Source organism: Denticeps clupeoides, chromosome 3, assembly GCF_900700375.1.
Source record: "Denticeps clupeoides chromosome 3, fDenClu1.1, whole genome shotgun sequence".
Lineage (NCBI taxonomy): Eukaryota > Metazoa > Chordata > Actinopteri > Clupeiformes > Denticipitidae > Denticeps > Denticeps clupeoides.
Genome location: NC_041709.1, coordinates 26627185 through 26651119, shown reverse-complemented (window position 1 = coordinate 26651119; position 23935 = coordinate 26627185). Strand labels below are relative to the sequence as shown.

Sequence of the window (23935 nt, the reverse complement as noted above, 5' to 3'; positions counted from 1 at the left end):
TACTTTTTTTTTTATTGCTAAGGATTGGGGTATATTTCAAGTGAAGTGATTGTCACATGTGATACACACAGTGCACACAGTGAAATTTGTCCTCTGCATTTATCCCATCACCCTGAGTGAGCACTGTACCATTGCTGCACAGTAAAATGGATTTTGCTGTGGAGGTGCACTGGAACTTGGTACAAATAAACCTAAATGAAGTTTACTCCTAATTACTTTCCAAGACTGAAATGTACCAGTGCCACAGGGTGACGGTGATTGGCGATCACATACACACGTCATGCAGACAAGGTTTTTTTTTTCGCAATACAGGACAAGGCAAACCTGCATACAAACAATGCAAAGACGAGACACAACAGGATTACTTAAATACAAGTAACAACAGGTGAATACAATTTGGAAATGGGGCAGAACTGATCAACACCAACAGACTCTGGACCGGCACATGGATCCGACGTACCCTTAAGTCATGACTGCAACAACCAGACATGCTAAGAGTTGCCAATTAACATTGCACACAGAGAAATAAGCTTAGCATTATAGATTTAACCCCTATTTACACAATATCTCTAAAAGCAAAGTTTTTTCCTCGTTTCACCATCAAAACCGTGATTGTGGAGTGTGCACCCTGTTTAATGCACTTTCTACTGTCTCTGTTATGCAGCTGTTGTCCAACATGAGTTGACATGGACACAAAATGCCATTCCTCCAGGTGCAATGTACAAACACTCCCATGTTGTCCAGTTTGGTCCCACCTGTGGTCTCCAGGGACACCCAGGGCATCACAGTGATATGAGTTAATGTGTAATGAAATAGAGTGAAATCAATGCAGGTATTTAAAACAAGCAGGTTTGTAATTTGGAGAGTTTGGCATGTTTAGATGGTTGGAAAACAGGATTTGAAATGCTTTTTTTAATATTCCAACCAAACCTCATGAGAATTAGATTACCATCAACAGTGGGGATGCAAGTTAAATAGTAGTGCATATTACATTGAAAATTGTGCATTGACTGATTCGAGCTGTGGCTTGGATTTGGCTCAGGGTGGTACTGGGAAAACCTCAACCTCATCCTCTCCACAACCAAGAAAGCAATGTGGGTCCACCTGCTGAGGAACACTGAACATTTTCATCCAGTTCTACACCCTCAATGAATGTCTGTCTTGAAACAGCAGCATCTTGCTCCTGGAGCACTGTAGTGTATCATTCCCACCAGGTAGAAAATAATTGACACTCATCTCCCCTGGCATAAGACCCTCCATGGATCAGAACCTAACAAAAGGTGCAAGAAAATCAGCTCACCCTGGTCAGAGCTCCTTGGGTTTAAAAACACTGGGCACTTAAACAGTTTCATCCCGACTGTCAAATGACTGAACCACCACTCTTAATCAACTACCGCTTCTGCAGACATTCTTCTCTTACAATTTACTACAATAAAATACCAAAAAGTATAAACTGATTCGTAAACATTTGCATCATTTTGCTCATTGTTTCACATGTTTTGTAGATAAAAAATTCATAACGGATTCCCTTCCTGGCAGAGGGATGGTTAGAAGGACTTGGCCATATATACAGAGTTTCTAACAGCAAAACATCGCCACCTTGTGGACAATGAAGACTGTTCTTCCATGCATACGGAAAAAAATTGACCATACATTTTAAAGTAAATAACTTCATGTTCTGCTTTTGAGATCGTATCTGCTGTATAACGTTAATCCAATTGTTTGATATGCATTCTGGGAAATTATTTTACAGAAATTCACGGGACACCTTACAAGGGGAAGGTACACAGAGCAATCAGTTGGTTTTGAAAATGACAGTTAATTTTACCATTAAAATGTACCAGAAACGTAGTCGTCGTTTGACGTCGACCTGTGATTCAGTTCTAGGTGAAAGAACATTACTCCTTCGGTTATCTAAGCACAAATCAAGGGTGATGGATTACTTAAAAGGTCACACCAAATTAAGAGCACTTTTTTAACCTTAAATCTCTTTAGCTCGGTGCCAGCATTGTACAATCTGCATGCAACTCTCCAGGCAACTCTCCCCTGTTCGTGTTTTCTTTCTTTCTTTTCGCGTTTTGTTCATTCACTCGTGATTGCAACGCCGACCAGGAGTGGACGTGATCTGTTCTATAAACAGACTCGTGCTGGGTGGAACTGGGTTGAAACCAACCGAGTGAACTGATTCGCGGAGCCCCGTCCGAAAAGTGACTCTTCTGGCTCCGCCACTCACTCTCTCACTCCCGCCAGCATTGACGTCAATGCAGGATTACGCCGCAGTCAAGTACGCACGGCAGTGCTGCGCTCCCGCGGTCTGATTGGTCGAGCCAGCGCAGTGGGCGTGGGCCTTTACGCTTCACCCGCTCTCCCATTGGCCGACGGCCTTCAGCAGGCGAACACGATGACCGTAAACTTTCGGCAGCTTGTCGAATCAAGCGCCGTGAGCTGCTCGACTTCAAGGTTGAAGAGAAGTGACTGCAGTCGCGACGACAGAAACTCGACAATGACATCCTGGAGATAGGACGTTTTGTGTCGTGCTTCCGTGGCAAAGAGGTATGCGTAGATGCGCGTTAATACGCTTATATTGCTGCGTTTTGTCTGGATGCGATTGGTTTTTGAAGCATGGGCGCATAATCAGAAAGCGTGTCTCTGTTTGTGACGTTGTTCAGAGAAGCAGGACTCGTGACGTGGATTGTGCGTCATTATTTATGAGCAGCTCGTGGCTTACGAGCGTCGCGGCCAGTCCTCGGGCACGTGCGTTATTTTATTTTATTTTATTTGGGCATATTGTTGTTCATGATCTACTCCAATGCACTTCGTTTGAGCCTCATACCCAGTTTCATTGTTCGCCTTGATAGTTTCGCCTTGCGGTTTTAAAGTCTCTTTAGCCTGAACGACCTTGTTCTAGACCTCCTCAAGAATTCTGGATATTTCCAAAACCTATTAACAGAGCAAAATCTTTTATGGAGGATTTTTGCCATATGTACATATATACATATATATATGTGTGTGTGAGGACATTTAAAAACATGTTAAAAAGGATTGACATTATAATGAACCTTTAAGGTTGCATCACTAATGATTTGACGGCAATTGTATTTTTTATTTCAGATTTGCCTGTGGAGCCGTTTCCCGCATTCATTGCTAAACCACCCTCTGCACGTATGAACTCTGACCCCCTGACCTTCATGGAGGACCTGGCTTCTCCCAGCCTCATGCCCGGCCCATCCCAGTCTCCGCTCCGTCGCCCCGTGGAGTCCAGGAGCCGCAAGTCTGCGCTGCACAACATCTTCCAGGGTGTGAACCTGCGACAGCTGCGGCGCCTGTTCCATGCTGCGGGGGAGCAGGATGCTGAGCAACATGCAAAGCTGGTGTGGGGCAAGGGCAGTCAAGAAGCAAGCGAAGCTGATGGCGAGAATGAGGACTCACTAGCTGAGGTGGAGAGCGGACTGGCTCAGGCGTTGGTTGGGCTCCGGGTTCGAGCACGCACCAGAAATGGGCTCCGGGCGGAGATGCGAGATGGAGGCTCTGGTACCAGATTGGTTAAAGCTTTTGGACATGTCAGGTAAGGCAGTGTGAGACATGAACCTTTGCTGCACGTGTGTGTGTGTGTGTGTATATATAATATAACCACTTGGCTGTACAGTATTCGAGTTTGTGAATGTGTTTTGAAGAAGTAAATGAGCTAATCCTCATTAATCTAGTAATCTCTCAAAGGATGAAGCTTTGGAGAAGGTTGGATAACCCATGATGAAGTAACACAAACAGATGAACAGGAATTTAAAATGTGCAATTATTATTTGCACATTAAAAATATACTATTATCTTTTATAGGCTGAATGAGGGATCCAGTTCATCTGTGAATTACCTCCATGATGTGGACTCTGAGCAAGGAGCTTGTGGAGGGCTGGACGAGACCAAGACGGACGAGGCCGCCCCCATAAAACTCCCCTGGACCAGGAATGGTAGTGGAGAGAAAGATCCAGAGCGCTACCTCCACAGGATCCGGCACTGAGGCCAACTGCCAGCAGGATTAGGAAAACTAGGAGAATGGGGGTTGGGGCAGTTAATCTCTGCTTGATGATCTACGTCTGATTGAATCAATAACGAGCATTCCTTATCATGGGGGTGCCATCCAGGTTTGGTGGTCTGAGCCTGAAAGTTTTGTACCCTGACCTCTTTAATCACTAGAGACCATGGAAGAGGGAAAAATGCAACAGACCCTGTTCTTGCTAATAATGTATTAATTGTGTTGTATGTTGGTGCATGATTGATTATGTGGAATGTTTTACACTACAGGGTTAATGTTGTAAACTTGGAAGTGATTTTCCACATGAAGTCACTTAAATGGTATTTTATCTCCCATCAATTGGAATCAGGATGGGAGATACATGCTGTCAAGGAAAACGAACTATGATGTACATGTTCAGCCCTGAAACACTACTTTCCACAACTCTACTTGAAAATACTTGACTAAACAGCTTTTACCTTTTCAAAAGCAATATGTACTGTATTTAACACTATGCATTGTACTTCATTACAGTGTCTTGGAACACACTTGGAAATCACTCTTTCAGTAGAATGGATCAGACAAAAAACAGATTGAACTAACGTTTTTGCCTATTCCATGTAGGCTTGATGGTGTAAATAAATATTAAGCAAACACATCAGTTGAATAGGGTTATATTTTCATCTTCCTTTAAATATATTACATACTATTTATACAGTATCTGCCACAATATACTTTAGGCCAGATTTATTGACATCAGTACATGTTGGTAAAAAGAAAAGGCAAAAAAAAAAAAACTGATGACCAGGAATGGGTGGTGTATTTATGAATCCAGAGCCCATATGCCCCTAGGAAGTCCTACGTTCTGGACCCAGGAGGTTGCTTCATCCACTGTCCAGCTTGATCGACAGCCACCAGAACAAAACTGCTGGATGCGTCTAGTCACACTTACACCCAATTCAGTACCATGTATGTATGTATTTATCACCACCATCAAGAGAATGTGACTGATCAGATCAAAGGTCAAAACATGGGCAGAACTCATCCAGTTTCACCATGGAGGAGTAAAATGTAACTACAGGCCAGGGAAGACACACACACAAACCTTGAAATTAAATCCCTGTAACCTACATCAGGGGGTAAACGCAAAACAGTAGTTCCAGCTGTGCACAGTCAGAGAATCATGAATCAGTGAGTCACAAGAATCATGCATGTGTGCATTACACGGTGTCTAGTAGAAAGTTTCTGGCTATTTTTCAGCAGGAATGCATCTCTTTCATTACAAAGCTCGTCCAGACTGAAGTGTCCAAAGGTTTAGTGTAGGTTAGTCCAAAAATAATCTCACATAAGCCTTCAACAAGGCACAATTTCATACAGCAGGATTAAGTACCTGTAGAGGAAACCACAAAAAAAAAGGGGGAAAAAAGTGCACTTTTTTGTCCTTTGCATTTTATTTTTATGGTCCATCCATTGCTTCCTTTCTGTTTTGGACATGCAGGCTTGATGCCTCAGCTTCAAAAGTTCACAGCTATAGCACCCTTCACCACCAGGTAAAAAATGGCCGCCGGCTCCGGAAGCTCTGAGTGTAGGACTCGCTGTTGGCACGTTGAGGGGCTCTTGCTGTCTCCACAATGACTGGTGGCATCTGGACCAGCTGGAGCGGAGTCTTCCCATCCTTTAGAGCCTGACTTAGGTTTAGGATCTGCATGAACAGCATAATAGGAGATTGATATAATGACTAGAAATTGGTGGGTGTGACTCCTTTCTCTTTTGGTAATTTGGTTTAATTGGAAAGATTCATATAAGGATGCAGTAAATTCTGATGGTGTTGTCAAGGTCGTAAATACTGAATATTGCTTCCTTGTTCTCTTTCTATTCCATTCAATCAAAACCGAAGCCAAACTAAAATGAATTTTGATACATTCTTACAATTATGAATAAAAGGATAATCTTTAATGAATCATATATAAACCTTATATATCAGCTAATATGAAAATCACATATGACATCCCTTGAAGAAATGCATTTTTTTTCCTGTTGTACTGTTTTAAACACACAAGACACTTCAGATAATATTGGTTATATGTGATCAGTGAAGTGATGCTAATAGAACCATGTGACATGTCCAATATTGAAATGTGTGCTTTAGACTCACCTGTCCTCTCATTACTGATATCTGCTTATGGAATTGGCCTCTGTCAAAACCCGGGTCTTTCTGAAACAAAACCAAACCACACAAGGGTCATCTTAATGACCAGAATCATGGTCATTAAGCTCCAGCAGCATGTTGTATAAACAGAAAAGATTAACACAACGTGAGAATCGTTGACAGATGCTGAGACACAACTTCCATCCCTACCTTGAATAATTCATACAAGTCCTCCTCCAGGTCCTTGATGAAGTTTGGATCTGACAGTTTGGGCAGAACCAGTTCTTTGATTTCCTGAGAGAAGGGCACCTTAGCCTGAGCCAACCAGGCCCAATAAAATGGATCTGGGGAACACAAAAATCCAATCAATTAATATGCTCAAACTGTACGAGATGAACGTTAACAGCATATTAAAGGTTTGTGTTGCTATTAACTACTTAAATGACTGTTTCTGAGAACTCACATGCTCTCCATGAGTCAGGGTGCTTGAGGGGAAAAGCTAGGCCATTATCTATAGCTGCAATTTTAATGATCGGGTCCTTCACCACTACCCAGTCTGTGTCCTGCAATATAAATCACATAAAAATAATTTGAATCCCTGCAAATTAATTTCAGGAATAAAAACACACAGAAAACGGGAACAATTAAACAGACACAGAAACCAGTACAAACCACATTTAATTTGTCATTCAAAAAGTAAAGTATTTTACCCTGTTGTCCATGGGACAGTCATATTTAATAAGCCAGTTGTCATTGCCTCTATCTGTCAGAAGAAAATTTGAGTGGTAAATAGGCAGACTGCTTAAGTGTTGAGAATGTTTGGTTAAATAAAAATGTTTAAATGCTGTGGTTACCCGTATTCCTGATTATATAATCTAGCACCACTAGTCGCTCAAACTGAAGTTGCAGCTGCCGGTTGGTGTTTTCAGGGAGGGGTTCGGCCTCAAATCTTCGCAGCCAGAAATCAGCATCTTTGTAGCCGTCGACAAAGAGCTGGAAGGAGCCTACCTGTAAAATATTAAATCACGTCAGAGCTCTAACTAGGTCATGCTGTTCTATGGACACATATTAACATATGTCAAAGAAATTAATACAAATTTTTGGTGACAAAGCAAAGTCTCTACTGGAATGACAAGTTGGAAGCTTTCTGTCCTTCACATGCATTCATATAGTCAATTTCACTCTATTATTGAATTCATTTTGCCTTGGTTCTTTGTCCTTTTAAGAAAAAAAAAAAAAAAAGATTTTTTTTGTTATGAAAAATAGTTTCAACTGCTTAAAGTGTAAAATGTAAATGTACACTGGAAAAAAATAGTTGCCAGGCCCGTTTATGTATGTAATTGTCTAACAGGCAAATAATAAGTGTACAATATTATTTCAATGTACTTCATAATCAAAATGAAATATTCATGCATATTCATGTGAATTATTTGATTCTTCTTTTGACATCCACTTATGTAAAAACAATGAAATAAATAAATTTCTCCATTAATAGACCTACCTTGGGTGGAAGTCCAATTCTGTGGAAGCGCTGCGCTACTTTGGGAACTTTCTCCAGGGCCAGCCGTTTGCCCCGGGACTTCACTCGGTCAATGGCGTTATAATTAAACGTCTCACTGGCCAAATACACGACCTGAAGGATGCAATATAGACTAAATGAAAGCTCGTTCACAGAGCCACTATAGCAGCTAATCAACGACTAATCTAGCAAAACAATCAAAGTACACAGTTGTGCTATTCTCAATCCTATTTTTAAAAGAAGCTCCCTGAGTTTGTATATCATCACCCTTCTGGTTTTCATATCTGTTTCATAAGCATGCGTAGTTTTAACAAGTATAATCACAAAACCTTCTATGGAGATGTTCATCAGATCACACAGCGATTCAGGGCAGTACCGAGACACGTACCTTTGTCCGTGGAACAATGTGGAGTTCCAGTTTCTGGTCGACCAGGCTGGCTCCAGCTTCTGAGAGGTAACCCTGGTTGAGGACTAGACAGTCACGGCCAAAGCAACACGGGCAGCAAAGCTTCTGAAGCCATTTTGTCCATTTGGGATTGAGCTGGCCATACGGTTCCTCATTTTTGGGCTTGAAGACACCAATGATCCTCTGCGAAGTAAAAAGCGAAACAGAAATTGAGGTATTCGGTTTCATAAACAAAAAAAAAGAATTTACAATACCAGCCTTCACCGCTTCAAATGTGGCTGGACTAAGAAGAAACCTTCACAAAAACTTTGTGGTTCTTTGTGGAATGTCAGCAATCATGATCGTTTTCCCTGGTGACATTTAGCAGCTGTAAGACAAAACCACCGTAAAAGAAAGTCCTCAAACGAGTCTTGCCCATTATTTATAATCTGAGCCATGTGAAGAAACATGGGACAAGGAGGTGGATTGTTTTACGTGATCAAGAGAGTCGCTTGTAGGAGGCGGCCTAAATTACTTTTAGCGGAGGATGTGGAGAAAAGGTACACAAGCAAACACGGACAAAGCGATACACAGCGAAAAGTGGAAGAAAAAGCAAGCTTCCGATCACATTAATGCCAGCAATCCACACAGTGCACAATTCTACGCTTACTGGAGTAAGAAAGGCCTTCCACAGTTCCCCAGAATCCCTCCTCCCAACAGACCACACACTCCTAATCCTCGGGTTCCACAATGGGGGCCTGCATGTGACCTTTAGACCACGAGCTGATTCTCATCTGATTGGTCCAGATTGCGAAACGCTGGTTTTAGCTTCAAACCACTTCCCCATTTCTATTAATGCTTTAATTTCGGTTGTGCCACAGGTTAAGAACTATTCTTTAAAAGAAAACGAGAGAATATGAGGGTGGAAGAGCGGCGAAGCGAGCAGGAGTGTAGGTGAGGACATCGCTTGGAGGGAAGTTGGTGAGATGAGGTTCCCTTTCTAATGGAACCCTGGACGAGGTACGCGGAAATGGGATTTATGTTCTAAAAAGAGAGAACTGCTCCCCCGACGCAGAAGAGCGTGTTTGTGCAGATCCAGGCAATTCGATTAGGGCTAATTTCGCAGAATGTGACCGCTCCTCACAAGGTGCCGATGAGCTACGAGTTTGAAGCGGAACTCGGAGCACACAAAAGCCGAAAGAGGGCCCGGCTAACGTCCAGGCGCCGCATCCTACCCCCTGCGAGTCTTTGACGAAGTAGCTCCCGCTGGAGCCCTGGTAGATGCGCTCCGGGTAGATGCCCTCGTCGATGGCCCGCTCGGCTTTCCGGACGATCTCCCGAAACTCCGGGTCTTCGGCCAAATCATTGTGATGCGGGTCCCGCAGAGACGCGCCTCGGTCCCGGTCCAACAGGGGCTGCCGTTCGCGGCTCCGGCCGGGACTCCCAGCCGGTATGCGCACCACCGAGCCCGGCGTTCCGCCAAATCCGCCCCGCGGACTCGTAGGCTCGGTGGGACAGTAGCCGAAGTCGTCCCTGAGAGGGGACACCAGCGGGCTCGTCTCGTCCATTCCGCAGCAGCAATAAAAGACGGGACGGTGGACAGAAGGGTGACAAAAACGGGACGAGGGACAGTTTTACTCCCCGACAACGCTGCCGATCCTGCTGCTCTCCAGCAAACAAGTCACCTGACAGTCAGCTTCCGGAAAGAGTTGATTGACAGTCCTCTCAACCAATCACGGCCTGACATTTGAGTACCAACGCGACAGGCGTCCTACCATTGGCTGTGTGTCTTACGCCCATTTTATGCACGTGATAAAGCACAACATTGCCGATTGAAAGTTCAGATTTTATAGTTGTTACGGATCTGTGGATCTATTAATGTCAAGACTGACTCTTCCCGCCCAAGACCTTAGTACAGACTGATTATGACTATGCGTAAGTACCCTCTACATAAACGCTGTTGCTGACAAATTGGACCCCTTCAGAATAAAATTGTTTATGAATGGTCTGAGGAATCAGTATTGGGCAGAATGTAGTATGCTTGAATAGTGTATAATAACAGCATATATGAACGAGACTGTCAACAAACACCACAAACAAACCCCTGGTGCTGGTAAGCCTTGTATTTTTTTCCCCAATAAATATAACATGAAAGGATGTTCCGGCAACCATAAACCTGTTACGTCAAGCTTATGTCCCCACTTATATGATATACTGCAGGCATGATGATGATTATAACCGTGTTTAGTCCATCTATTAAGGCTGCAAACATGGAACTTCGCGATCACATGGACTCGGCGAGAAATGTGTTTGTGCGCGTCCCTTCCAGCCATAACTGCTCCAGTGACAACTCGGGGCCTGACGGGGCTTGGCGTGGTGGGCGGGGCGGGGTGGCGACGCGACGCTTGTTGTAGCAACTCCACAGATCCACATGCAAGAAGAAGGACGCGGACGGAGGCACCGGCTTCAGAAAAGAGCGCATTGCAAATCATGAAATGTCATCTAAACAAATAGTAATATTCCATCATCTGTATTTCCACCGACTTCCAATTCCATGGACGTCGTCGGCGGAGATTTGCCGCTGGGGACCGGATCGTCGCCCTTGTCTGACTTGTCCCTCTGTCTCCGCGCTTTACGCTGCCAGGATGAGTGAGTCGCACTTTTAACCTTTTTTATTTACCAGCTGACCTGTGAATCATTTATTTATTTATTTATTTTAAAAACGCTTTTTATTTAAAACCGACAGCTGTGGCACCAACACTTCGCCCCCACGGAGCCCCCCGACCCCGCAGGAGGTGGCCACGCCGACAGGTTCAGGCAGGTTCCGCTACCTGCTCCCTGGAGAGCACCTTCTGGAGGATTTACACCTCGCCGTTTCCATGTGGACAGCAAAGAAAAAGTTCTGTAGAATCCAGGAAGAAAGGATGCTGGCGCACACCTACAGAGTTTTAATTGAACTCTGTTTCAGACAACATTTTGGCAAAATTAGAGTAAAAAGTAACTCTTACTTCTTAGATTTAATTTTACTCAATTTAGTGTAAAAATTAACAATGAAAACCTTGAAGCTTATTCACTGTTACATAAAAATGATTGTGTAATGATATATCATTTTCTCCGTGGTGTTCTTTACTTTACAAATTCACCATATGATGCTATATTAGTAAATTCCTGTAAGGGATGTGCGGATCGATCCTAAATATCCATACGATTGATAACAACCGACCCCCCTCCCCATACTCTAGAACGACTTGTATTGATAATAATTATTTTGTACGTGTTTTACTGTGGTGAAAATGGAATGCTGTTATGTGCAGCTACACTAATTGCACTCAGTGTTCAGGTTTTGGATGCAGATGTTTCGTACCGGACCAATTACCGGTTCATCTTACGTGTCCACCTTTTTCTTACAGCACAGAAATACTCAAAATGTAGCACAAGAAGAAAATATGAAGGGTACGTACAAAGGCTGTTAAAATGAATAATTCTGATAATTCTGTTTTTAAGTATATTACAAATGTCATACAATTCTGTCAACTGTTTTATTTTTTTTGTAGTTTACCGTCTCCTGGTTGCTCTGACCCCAAACTGGTAACTCGTCTACTGAAATGTGAACGGTCGCATCATATCGATCATTCGATCGATTTTCATGCTGCTTTCTTCGTAGCTGCGTTTACGGGTGAAGCTGGCCAGCCGCTTCGTGACCACCGAGTCCCCGCAGTCTGCAGTGGAACCCGCTGCTGCCCCCAGTGACGAAGGGAGGGACTGTTTACAGTGGTCACCACTAGAGGGCGCCCCAGGCCAGGTGGCTAAAGGGCCACTGCTGGAAATGGTGGGAAGTTGAAAAGCATTTACCTAACCATGTCTGTTATACCAGTCATTGTTCCCTAATAAACATATTTAGTTTAATACAAGACAATATTTTGTCTCACAGTCTTTGCTGTCCCTGGGAAGGGTCAGATCTATACATGCTCCAAAACATCTCCTGTATCCAGAACCAGCAGATGAAGAATGCATTCTAATAGGAGACTACAGCAAGGTGATATTAGTTAAGCACTGTATATAATATTGTATATATCAAAAATTGTGCTTAGACATAGAATTGGATGAATGCCTTTCAAAACAGTAATATGTTTTATAATGTCCCTAGAAACACCTTCTTCCGATTGCGGGAATGCACCATCTGGGTCTGCACTGTGTCTTAGCACAGACAGTAAGAATTGCAAGTTTCAACCTCCCGCATGTGTAAAAAATTTAAATGTACAGTTTCCTTTCTATATTACCTACAGCGGTCAGTGTTTTTTTTTTTTCGAGGCAATTATATTGTGCCATTCTGTGCACACAATAGTGTTACTTGTAGGTAGATGATCATTGGATCCCCTTGTCCCATCACACAGGTGGCATCTTTGATCACTGGAAAATTTAGTGCTGCAGTGGAGGATTTCCTCATCGTTGACTGTCGATATCCATATGAGTACCAAGGGGGCCATATAAAGGTGTGTATGTGTATACATATATTTTCAATGGTTCAAATGACTGTTAAATGCATACAGAGGATGAGAAAAGTTGTGTTGACCAGTGGCATCACTAAATTGGTGGCACTGTGTTCACAGCACCCATGAAGCCATGCATTTGCTGACTCCCTCACCCATGTCTAACCCTTCAAAAGAGTGTGAGGCTATCACACAGCACACAGTTAATTTGTTTTACATTAATTATAGCAGTTTATTTAATTGGTTGGGCTAATTTAAGACTGATATTTGCGCTGATTTGCACTGGGCTTCTTTGTACATTTAGTTGGAAACTACTTAAAAAGTGTACCAAATAGGGGAAATAGATGTTAAAAATAGTTGAACTTGACTCAGAATAGTAAATGGTTTTTTTTAACTATTCCTTTGTGGCAGGGTGCAGTGAACCTGCACACAGAAGCTCAGCTTCATCGGGCCTTTCATCACGGATTGTCTCACTCCCAGCTGTCCCCCACAACAGGGCCTAAACTCAGTCTTTCGGGAGACACGACAGTCCTGGGCATGCGGCGTCTCTCTCATGGGGATGAGTCACAGTCCAACAGCTCACCAGACATTCCAGCAGAGTCATCGCCCCGGAAACTAGTGGTGTTTCACTGCGAGTTCTCCTCAGAGAGAGGTCCCCGCCTGTAAGACTGACAGGACGCGTGGCCATGCACAATCATTTAGTGCACTCTGAAGAATAATGTGCTTTTTTGTCTAAATGTCCTTTTTCCACAAACCCAGTGTAATTTTATTTTACTGTTTGAAAAGAAAGTGATACAAATTTCTTATATGAATGTGGGTGTTTCTACGCAAAAATAGATAAAAATGGTTTTGATGTTGTGGTCTGATCGTTGTATGGAGTGGTGTAATGATGCTCCATTCATATTTGGCCTTTGTTTAAGACAAATAGACATTTGACTCTCTGTCAAGTTGTTCTAATTCTCTCTTTCCTTTTCAGATGCAGATATTTGAGAGAACTGGATCGAAAAGTAAACGCAGGAAGATACCCTCTTCTCTATCACCCTGAGATCTACCTTCTACAGGGAGGATACAAACAATTCTATAATAGCTTTCCGGTACAAGTGCATTCATCTAAATACTATTTGATGAAACCTTGAGCTAGCCAGACAAGCAGCTTAAAGTTGATCAAACTAGCTGGTCAACCAATAATTACGTATCAATAAAATTGATCATATAAATGCTATTATTTAATGTTTTTACAGGAACTTTGTGAGCCTCATGGTTATGTGCCCATGCGCCATAAGGAATTCAGGGAGCAGCTGCATCGATTTCACCAGAAAAAGAGAAGCCGCCAGTGTCGGAGGGTTCTTTTTAAGTAGCCTACAAAATTGTCTGTAATGATGTTAATGTTTTAAACACAATGATCACAGTGTAACAAAAAATCCATGCCACGTGACTTTTTTTTTCTAAGGCCACATCACTTTCCTATCATCTCTGTAGCAGCAGGTTAAACTAAATATCCCTTTTATGAAATAAAATAAACGATATCCAGCCCACACAGTAGACTTTCATGTAAATAATGTGAAGCACATGCATGTCATGAGCTTTAAAAAATACTTTTATTATAAAAAGTTTTAATTAGCTGTAGCAAATGGAAAACCTGATGCTATGCAGAACAGTGGCATGCATTATCAGGGGGTCAAAGGGGCTGCGGGTCAGATTGGAATTGGTGTTAATAATTTTATTTTTTGTGTTATTGATTGCTCAAACATAGTAAACATTTGTGTAAGGAAAATGTGTAAAATATTCATCCATATTGAGTTATTACTCAAATTGGTTTAATAATAACACTAATGCGTAATTATATATTGTTTTTATTTCTCTGTAGTGTTCTGTTTTTTCCAAAAATAGCATCATATGTTACTAAATGCCTGTTTAATGTGGATCGAACCAAAATATCTCCACTAAACATAATGTGTTATTGATTGCTCAAACATAGTAAAGATACATGGTGCAGACAATTCAAGAAAATTATTTAGACTATTTTGAGAGAGAGATTAATATAATGTGAGAATGTCAGTCATTCTGTGATAACGAAATATGATTTAGACTACTTGTTCTAAAACGTTATTGTTAGTGAACAGGCTGCAAAAACTACTGATGCTAAAAAAATCTGTGCAAAATTGTCTAACAGCAGTCAAGTTGTCATTGTTTATGTTAAACAAGTTGTGAAATTGTTGAAACATTAAAACAGAAGACTTACTCTGTGCTTGAAGTGATGCTTGGTGCTCCTATGGATAGGATCAATGAAATGAAATATTTTGTTACAAATAGTAGAAAAACTTGAAGAATTCCAGAATGTCTTTTTGTTGTGTTATGTTTTTCCCTAATACACTACTGCTGTTTTTTGATAAGGCGTGAGAATAAGTTAATAAAATCATAAGGTAAATTCATCCGATGAAGAGACACAGGAAATGTGGATTCTTCTCCTAGTCTTCGGATCTGGTGACAAAGTTCTCATTGCAGTTTGCAATGTGGCCAGCCCTGCCCATGACCAGCTCCGCTCACAATCAGGCAAAAAGCACATAATCAGGATTCTTTACTTCTGCATGCACAAAGCAAAATAAGAACTGTAGTGCCCCTGTCCAGTCACTCATCTGCCTTTTGTCCGAGAACAATTAAATGGAGATTAAACTGTCTACGCTTTTTCTAAATAACAATTTAGTGTGTGATTATGAGAAAGGATCTTCGTCCCTCTATGAATATTGTGGCCCCTTACTTACAAAAATTAACAAATGAATGGTGATACATTTTTGTATTTATTATGTATTCTAAACTATGAGTTAATCCCCGTAAAACTGCAGGACCTGACAACTGACACAATCAAGATCACCACAATCATACCAGTGCCAAAGTTCTCAGTTAAACGCCTTTTTCAGCGTTTATCATTTTATTGCTTCTTATAACTTACTACAATTTTAACTTGCTTTTTCTTGCAGCAAACTGTTGTTGCATATTACTGTTGTGTTATCAACACTTTTTTTCAGCACCATGAGTGCTCCTCCTCGAGATGAATTCTGGCTCCACCGGGCTGAAGAGCCCTGGAGGCCAAGAAGGATGATGCCGACTCACGGCCTTGTTAGTGGAACGCGGTGGCTGCTGCTCCACCTCCACACGGCGCTGAATAAGATCACCGAGCGCAACTTCCACCAGCAGCTGGAGAAGGTGGTGGCGCTGAACATCTCCACCACAGCTCCACCCAGAAGCTTCTCCAGAACCCCACCAAGGAGAGCCTGGAGTGTCTGTGCGGCCTCCTGCTGCGTGTCTGCCACGGCCTGGAAAGATCTCGGGTGGAGTGCTACCTCAGGGTGGTGGAGGGAGTCGTGAGGCTGAGGAGGAGAACCTCGTTCCAGCTGCGAATGCTAAGCCGAGGAAGTATGACAAAGTGTATGTAGTGCTTGGCTTCATTGTGACAACTGTGGAAGACGAGGAAAGATTCACTGTGTCTAAAAATGTTTAGGCAAAATGTTTACTTCTTGCTAAGGGGAGGCGTAACTGAAATTAATTGTGTAGCGCTGCCTTAAGTGCACATATCTCTTAAAGATCATTTTATTTTTTAGGATGCAGTGATACCTGAAAGAGCTTTGGCAGAGTATGGGCCCACAAGCCATTGCTGTACTTTTCCAACAGCTCACACAGCTCCTGCTTCATATCAGTGCTCACTGCTTGACATGACTGCGGAGACGGTGTAGGGCCGAGAGCAGACCCCTGGCTAACAACAACAGGGCTGGCTAGTGGAGTGAGCAAAGAGCATGCAGCTAGGAAGGAAGAAAGTGGTTTATTTGGGGCTGGAGCAAGCGTCGGGCTTGACTTTATGGCTATAGCTGGTTAGACTAGGTGGTCCACTATAATGCTTTCAGGCTTCTGAACCTGCAGACATAGATTAGGAAATCTGCATTTGAAATCGGACCAGACCATCTCAAAGGATTAAAACATTACCAAACTACCAAAAACCTTACCAAACATATATGATTCCAGTTCTCCAAGTTCCTAACTATGCTGACATGCAGGTCCTCTTTGAAATAGTCCTTATACAGCTCAGGAAGCTTTGACAGCGAGACTCCCCTGTTGTAATTGCAAAGAAGTGAGATTATTTTGGCTCTGTGACAAATGGCAGCTGTAGGCCAGTGTGTGAGATAGCTGTGCAGTCTCCTCACATGGAGATACTAAATGGATGAGGAAAAGAAGTCATACATGAGTATTTATGTATTCATTATATAAATCCTGAAGCAACACTAACCCTTAACATGAAACTCAATTATGAAGCGGCTGGGAGGCATTGCAAAATTTTGACCTGCTTTTATGACTGCCATTCTTGGACTGCACACTTTTTTGCTTTGCAGATGGAGAGACTTGTGTTCTGCATTTAATAAGCAATATAAAACATTTAAACAAACTGTACAACTATTTTCCAAAAGATAAATGTAAAACTCGCTTACCTCTCTATCAGTGATCCAGGCTTGGGCATTTGCAGATTCTGTATGTTTGGCTGGTACACACCTGAGTGGCTATTTGCAATCATCGCCTGGTTACTGGGTCTTTTGTTCCTGGTTTGATGGCTTGTAGGGTGGTAGTAGCCTAGTGGGTAAGACACTCGCCTGTGAACCAGAAGACCCAGGTTCAAATCCCACTTACTACCATTGTGTCCCTGAGCAAGACACCTAACCCTGAGTTGCTCCAGGGAGACTGTCCCTGTAAATATTGATTGTAAGTCACTCTGGATAAATGCTGCAAATGTAAATGAAATGTAAATGCTTGTGCCATAATTGGAATGACTTGTGTACTGAGACTGTCTCAGAGACATCCGTGGCCTTGCTGTGGACAATAGGCAATATAGGTAAACATCAAACATCCGCCAATGTGACAATTACTAAGCCTTTATTGATCAATACACTATTTGTCTATATATGAATAAATATACAGACGTGGATATGCATACACATACATTCAGAAGTTACATTGGGAAACATTTTTTATAGCTTTGGTTATGAATAATTTAAACAATACATTTAAACCACCAGTTCCTGGTCTGGTTAAACTAGCTACGTGTCCAACGTGGCATTCTGCACTTTAAAAAAAAAATAAATCATTTGTATCACTTTTTGCACGTCACTTTTGCACGTCACGTTTGTGCGTGGACCTCACTGCTGACCTTGTACACCAATCTAGTAAACTTGTCTCTCTTTTACTAAATAAATGTTGTGGCTTTTATAATTTGGGATGGCTGGCGGCCATCGTAGGTGGAAGTGGGCTTCACCCTCATGTGCCAGTTGACCAGCTGAGAGCGGCCAGTCTTCCTGGAGTTACGCTGCCTGGCTACCAGCTGAGTGATATGTGCAATCTCCTGGCAAACTGCAACAAAACACACGAGCTGCCGGAGACACAAAATAAGAATAAAGGCAATAGTTCTAGTTATTTTAAACTAGAACAAAAACACATTGCAGTAATGCATTAATAGAGGACACACCCACTGTCTGGGAACTGAGCAATTCTGGCAAAAAAAAATCTAATTTACAGAGCCACTGTTGTACAAACGTACCACTATAACCATGTATTTCTTTACCAGTTGTACAATACCACCGTCTGCTACTGTTTGTTCTCTCTGAGGCACTGAACCATGCCCCCAGACCACCTCCAGAGGAATCCTGGTTCCTGCCAATGAACTGCTGACTAGATAAGACTGGTGAAATATACCAGAGGGTCCCCATGGCCACCACCACCATAACGACTAAAGAGATCTTCAAATGGACCCATGGCATTATAATGGACATGTAATGTACACCATGACACTGGACTAAAACTTCTCTGCACTGCCCAGTACCTCCAAAGATGGACAAATCATTACCAACCCTGCACTGACACCAACCACAGGTTCATTCTATCCTGGAAGGAGGGTCCCTCTCTGTATCACTAAGTGGAGTTTTTCCTTGTGTGCAGAAGTGAAGTGAAGTGAAGTGATTGCCACTTCTGCCACAGTGAAATGTGTCCTCTGCATTTAACCCATCACCCTGTGTGAGCAGTGGGCAGCCATGACAGGCACCCGGGGAGCAATGTGTGGGGACAGTGCTTTGCTCAGTGGCACCTCAGTGGCACTTTGGCAGATTTGGATTCGAACCAGCAACTGGGTCATTGGTATTTTCTCGCGGTATTTTCTTCAGATAAAGAAACGCCTGCACGAGTGAACAACACAAATGATTCCTCTGTTAAATACAGGTTAGTATAGTGCACCACTATTTCTAAATACACCCGTCGGGTATAATAGAGAAATTACTCATAAGAGTTGTCGATGCGTGCTTCATTGTTCATGTTACTTCTGCCAAGTAGATTGAGTATTTTTTATGTGTATGTGTACATATGTTAAGACCACTGATGTGCTGTGGGATGGGAAAATACTGGAAAGATTCTGTTCCAGATGCTTTTGAAATTAATAATTGCATTCATATTGAGTTGAAACTGTTTTGTACTATTATGAAAATGGTTGTTCGATGGGTTGAAAGTATGTATGTCTGTTGATTCTGTAAAGGGGTATAGCAGCTATTGAATGAATGTAATATTCGAGTAATATGTATTTCTGTTGAAATATTTCACTGAGATTAACCTGTGAGAGGACTGAAAACGTGATGTAATTCAGGAAGTGAGTATATGTAAAGTGTTTGTAAAGTTGAGTGTAAAATATATTTTCTTGAGATAAAGAAATGCCTGCACGGGCGAAAGACACTGATGATTCCTGCTTGTGTTTGCTGTTAAATACAGAAACAGCAGACCCAACCCACAAACCAATACACATTTTAAATCTGTCACAGTCTCGAGGCACTGGGATCTGTAACAGAGACATACTGTGTGTGATTATAGGCTATATATGAAATAAATGTTGTATGCAAAACATATAATATGCTGTAATAATATATCTGGCCAGCTCTGCAGTCACCTCTCCCATCAGAACATGAGCACGTGTAGGAGGAGACGAGGAACCCCGGTGCGGTGGGACGCAAGGAGGCAGGTAAGTTCCCTCCGACTTAATATGCGAATGCGAACCGGCGTAAGCCGCAACACCACACAGATGTTGTCGTTCGCGTTAGAGTACAATTTAGGATGGGATAGGACGAGACAGAACGAGAGGAAGGAGTTCAGGAGAGAGGATAAGATAAGGTCAGGAGCGGTCTTACTTTTCAAAGAAAGAGTGGAGCCGAGTCTCGTTGACGTGTGTCAATCAATGACTGAGCGGGTGGCAGAGGCCATCTTGCCAATTTCCGTGTTGCTCCCAGTCACATGGATGGAATCATGTGACACTGCTTTGTCCTCTGCTGCCTCTCCTCCTCCTCCTCCTGGTCCTCAGGAATGACCGTCTGCCTGGTTTTCTTAGAAAGGATGGCAGAAAACGATTTACTATGAACACCGTATTAATTCCTACTAAGAACAGGTTTTGGATGTTCTCTTGTTATCTTACTCATTTTCTGTGATCAAGACATATAACACTCTGGACCGTATGAGAGAACATTTTGCTTTAGCTCCACATGCAAAGGTATACATTTGTTAAGAATGTTCAAATTATCCACCCCACACCCATATAACCTTCTGTCAATTCTACCACCACAACATTATAGCAGAACTAGACGATGGGACAGAGGACCTGTTCAGAAGAATAAAAGCAGGTCTGGACTGTTTTAGTTAGCAGACCAAATGAAACCCCATGTTCTGATGAGTGTCTCTCAGTCCCAATCTGCCTCTCCTCCTCCATCTTATCCAGCAGCGCCACCATGAGGCTACAGGATTACTGAATGTGTGTAAGAGTTTGAGGTTAATCCCTTGCTGAATGACCCATAAAATGGACTCACCAGTGATGCTTACTGCTCCTGGATTACATTTCCTGGTCCATATTGGTATTGGGAGGCTGCTCTTCTGCCATTTCTATAGCAGTGATGCCCAGTGACCAGATGTGACAAAGGCAGTTGAAAGGCCCTTTGGTCACAGCGAAAATCACCTCCGGGCCATCCTATACAATCACAAACATATATACACATGAGGTCTGGAAAAGAGACCAACCCACTCAGTAGTTCCTTCCTCTCAGGAGGATAAGGTAGTGAGTGCACCACGGATGAGAGCAGAAAGGGGGGAGAAGTGGAACGTGGTAAAGAAACTCAGCCGTCTGTCGAGAGGTTTGCTTTTGAGGTTGAACCGGATGTGTTTGGCTTTGGGAGAGTTTTCTCCCCAGTTAACATGCCTCAGAGTGTATTCTACAATACTATTACTATTAACTACTAAAACTACAGGATACAATAGGATTACTACCACTAATACTATTCTAATTTTAATTTATGTAATTATCGCTCTGCGTGTTGGGCTTGTTTCACTCTAGGACTGGTCAGGTCGCATCGCTCATGTTAATTGATGTAGTTGTTGCCAATTAAGCAAACTAGTTACCAATTTAAAAGCTTAAAATATTTAAATGATTGAAAATGATGAATGATGAAATAAATAGACTAATGTAATTATCTTCTATAATTTTGGTCAGTACCAATTGGAAATAATAGATTGAAATAAAATAAGTGGAGTGTTTAAACGCATCGTGGCGCTGTTCTCGGGCCCAGACGCGCCTTTACTCCTGCTCTCCATCCATGGCGCACAGCCGCGTTCCCTCCACCGGACACTCCCTGCTCTTCACCGCCTTCTCCTGCCTGCAGAGTCGGTGGCTGCACTCGTCCAGCGTGTCCTGCAGCCTGAAGCGCAGCTGGAACGAGGTTCTCCTCCTCAGAAGTAGCGCTCCACCCGAGATCTTTCCAGGCCGTGGCAGGAGGCCGCACAGACACTCCAGGCTCTCCTTGGTGGGGTTCTGGAGAAGCTTCTGGGTGGCGCTGTGGACGATGGTCTCCGCCACCAGGTTCACCCGAAAGAGCTCCCAGTTGGCGCTGCGGGGCTCCGCCTGCTCCCTCCAGACGCGGCTCAGCAGGACGCCGCCGAAGGTCACGGAGACTCCGGGGCTGGTGGCGGAGGGGACGCAGAGCCACTGCAGGGCGGCTCACAGCTGCGCGTACAGCCCGGAGAACGCGAGCTCCGTGACGGCCTTGTTGAGCACGGCGTCGACCACCAGCAGCAGCCGCTCCTTGGTGGTGATGTTCAGCACCGCCACCTTCTCCAGCTGCTGGTGGTCTTATTCAGCGCCGTGCGAAGGTGGAGCAGCAGCCGCAGCGTTCCACTAACAAGGCCACGTGTCGCCATCATCCTTCTTGGCATCCAGGGCTCTACAGCCCGGTGGGGAGATATGCTCATGGTGCTGAAAAAAAAAAAAAGTGTTAATAACACAACAATAACACGCAACAACAATATCCTGCAAGAAAAAGCAAGATAAATTGTAGTAAGTTATCAAATTTAACAATAAAAAGTAGCAGTTCGAGATGAAAAGGTCGTGATAAACGCTGAAAAAGGCTTTGGGGGTCTTGAAAGCGAGCAACTGAAAGTTTTAAAAAGGTTTTGTTCTTCAACTAGCCACCCTTTGCTCCGATTACTGCTTTACACACTCTTGGCATTCTCTTGATGAGATTCAAGTGGTAGTCACCTGAAATGGTTTTCCAACAGTCTTGAAGAAATTCCCAGAGGTGTTTAGAACTTGTTGGCTGCTTTGCCTTCACTTTGCGGTCCAGCTCACCCCAAACCATCTTGAAGCTGGGCTCGGAACCGAGGGCGGCAGAGGTCAAATTTGTACCGCAGCCGCAGCTCCATGTGCCTGGTAACCAGTCATATGATACCTGACATCCTCACATGGGTTCAGGTCACGTGTGTAACTGTCTCATTACTAGTGATCATTTCCACTTCTCCATGTAGCGCTTATTGTTGATTTCCTCCCGAAAAAAGAACAGATTTCCTCTGCTGTCATTAACGTTGTCTCTTCTTGCAAAATTTACCGTTCATCTCCAGATGCCTGCAATGTAATTCGTACTACAGCAAAACACGAGGCCGCTGAACATACCTTTGAGAAAATGTGAGATTGTAGGAGGTTATTTGGAATTTTGGACTTCAGAAGAGAGGTTTTTCTAAAGAGGAGTATCACTTGGTTTATTGTGGAGTAGTGTGTCTGATAGGTGCTGGGGAGCAAGGGTATGTAGGTATGTCAGGAGGAGGATTTTGCAGGAAATCCGGAATTAACATAGGAATGGTGCCAAGCAGTTTCAACAAACAGCAAGCCATGGCATCTAGGTGGGTAGTGACGAAACAAGAGCTTCAGCAGCAAATTTAGTTAGCAAAGACCAGAGCCTAGAGATTTAGTAAAATACAGATTTAGTGATGGATTTTATTTGTGATTAAAATAATGCCTGTGTTATGGAACTGGAACAAAATGGAACAAAACCAAGACTTGGTTTTTGAATAGTTGACCAGAGAGCTGAGTAGATGCGTTGGTGCTTAGAAGTGGAAGCAGAGTCCACAATGGTGGATGGTGAAGAGTGGTGGTCCCAACACAAAGCCTTAGACACACCTTGATTGACAGAAGGTCAGTTGCTGGTTTGAGCCATTCTGTTTGTTAAATATGATTGAAAGCAGATACCAGTAATAAGGGGTGGTAGTAGCCTAGGGGTAACACACTCACCTATGAACCAGAAGACCCAGGTTCAAGTCCCGCTTACTACCATTGTGTCCCTGAGCAAGACACTTAACCCTCCAGGGGGGACTGTCCCTGTAACTTCTGATTGTAAGTCGCTCTGGATAAGGGCGTCTGATAAATGCTGTAAATGTAATAAATTCAGATAAAGATTTGAGTATTAATGAGGCTGTTGAGATGGAAAATCAGGATGCTGATATTTCTAGAGGTGAGGAGGTTGTTGATGAAGCTGTGATGTTTCCTGAAGCCAGACTGAAAAGCTTATAGTGGGATTAAAGCATTTAGTTTATCTTCAGCAGTGGTGCGGCTCCAGCACCACGTGCTTATAGCAAACACGCCATGTCACATCAAAGAAGAGTTACTGGACGACCTCCTCTTCACTGACATTGACACATCCACTTGAACTTGAACTTGTGCTCTTCAAACACAGGCTCTTCCAAGGTGGTGTCTCTGGTCATTGCAGAGGACCTTGTAAGGACTCTGTCCACCTGTGGGGATGGTGGGCTGGGATCAGCAGGCGTGGCCCAGTCAGCCTTTCAAAATGGATTTTAATCAACTTTATGAAGCTTCTGGTTGGATCATGAGTAACCTGGATTTTTTCTTCGGAAGAAAAATCCAGGAACCCAGCAACACTTCAAGGAACTAAACTGTGGAAGTTATTTCATGCTCATCTCACCTATGTATTTATGCTCCTAAATGCAACACATTTATTATGCCAAGTGTCCTCAAATGTATAAAGGGATTTTTCATGAT

At 43.0% G+C, this 23935-nt stretch overlaps 3 protein-coding genes across 5 annotated transcripts; 2 read left to right on the top strand and 1 right to left on the bottom strand.

The window, feature by feature from the left end:
- The first annotated feature begins 2393 nt into the window (after positions 1-2393).
- Positions 2394-4667, top strand: avpi1 (arginine vasopressin induced 1). The gene is made up of 3 exons (XM_028973856.1): positions 2394-2553; positions 3112-3565; positions 3835-4667. Exons 2-3 carry the CDS (start codon positions 3165-3167, stop codon positions 4013-4015), a joined length of 582 nt encoding a protein of 193 aa, XP_028829689.1. The 5' UTR covers positions 2394-2553; positions 3112-3164; the 3' UTR covers positions 4016-4667.
- On the bottom strand, positions 4668-9754 carry pi4k2a (phosphatidylinositol 4-kinase type 2 alpha). The gene is made up of 9 exons (XM_028973854.1): positions 9298-9754; positions 8066-8266; positions 7660-7791; positions 7013-7166; positions 6869-6921; positions 6622-6721; positions 6369-6502; positions 6165-6224; positions 4668-5711 (listed from the first exon to the last, which is right to left on the bottom strand). Exons 1-9 carry the CDS (start codon positions 9628-9630, stop codon positions 5550-5552), a joined length of 1329 nt encoding a protein of 442 aa, XP_028829687.1. The 5' UTR covers positions 9631-9754; the 3' UTR covers positions 4668-5549.
- Positions 8929-14794, top strand: cdc25d (cell division cycle 25 homolog d). 3 transcript variants are annotated; one of them, XM_028973851.1, is made up of 11 exons: positions 8929-10711; positions 10809-11059; positions 11473-11515; positions 11617-11650; positions 11727-11891; positions 11994-12098; positions 12210-12281; positions 12457-12555; positions 12964-13214; positions 13529-13646; positions 13794-14794. In XM_028973851.1, exons 1-11 carry the CDS (start codon positions 10617-10619, stop codon positions 13908-13910), a joined length of 1350 nt encoding a protein of 449 aa, XP_028829684.1. In that variant the 5' UTR covers positions 8929-10616; the 3' UTR covers positions 13911-14794. The 3 variants fall into 3 exon arrangements, with proteins under 3 accessions (XP_028829684.1, XP_028829685.1, XP_028829686.1); XM_028973852.1 differs by having other exon boundaries at positions 8931-10711; positions 12210-12272; XM_028973853.1 differs by having other exon boundaries at positions 8933-10711; positions 10809-10879.
- The last annotated feature ends 9141 nt before the right edge of the window (positions 14795-23935 follow it).

Coding starts and splice junctions, on each gene's coding strand:
- avpi1 (XM_028973856.1), top strand. CDS start 3,165: ATGAACTCTGACCCCCTGACCTTCATGGAGGACCTGGCTTCTCCCAGC. Junction 3,566..3,834: donor AAAGCTTTTGGACATGTCAG/GTAAGGCAGTGT, acceptor TATCTTTTATAG/GCTGAATGAGGGATCCAGTT.
- pi4k2a (XM_028973854.1), bottom strand. CDS start 9,630: ATGGACGAGACGAGCCCGCTGGTGTCCCCTCTCAGGGACGACTTCGGC. Junction 7,792..8,065: donor ACATTGTTCCACGGACAAAG/GTACGTGTCTCG, acceptor TGCATCCTTCAG/GTCGTGTATTTGGCCAGTGA. Junction 6,503..6,621: donor CCCTGACTCATGGAGAGCAT/GTGAGTTCTCAG, acceptor TGTGTTCCCCAG/ATCCATTTTATTGGGCCTGG.
- cdc25d (XM_028973851.1), top strand. CDS start 10,617: ATGGACGTCGTCGGCGGAGATTTGCCGCTGGGGACCGGATCGTCGCCC. Junction 11,060..11,472: donor TGGCAAAATTAGAGTAAAAA/GTAACTCTTACT, acceptor TTTTTCTTACAG/CACAGAAATACTCAAAATGT. Junction 12,556..12,963: donor ACCAAGGGGGCCATATAAAG/GTGTGTATGTGT, acceptor CCTTTGTGGCAG/GGTGCAGTGAACCTGCACAC.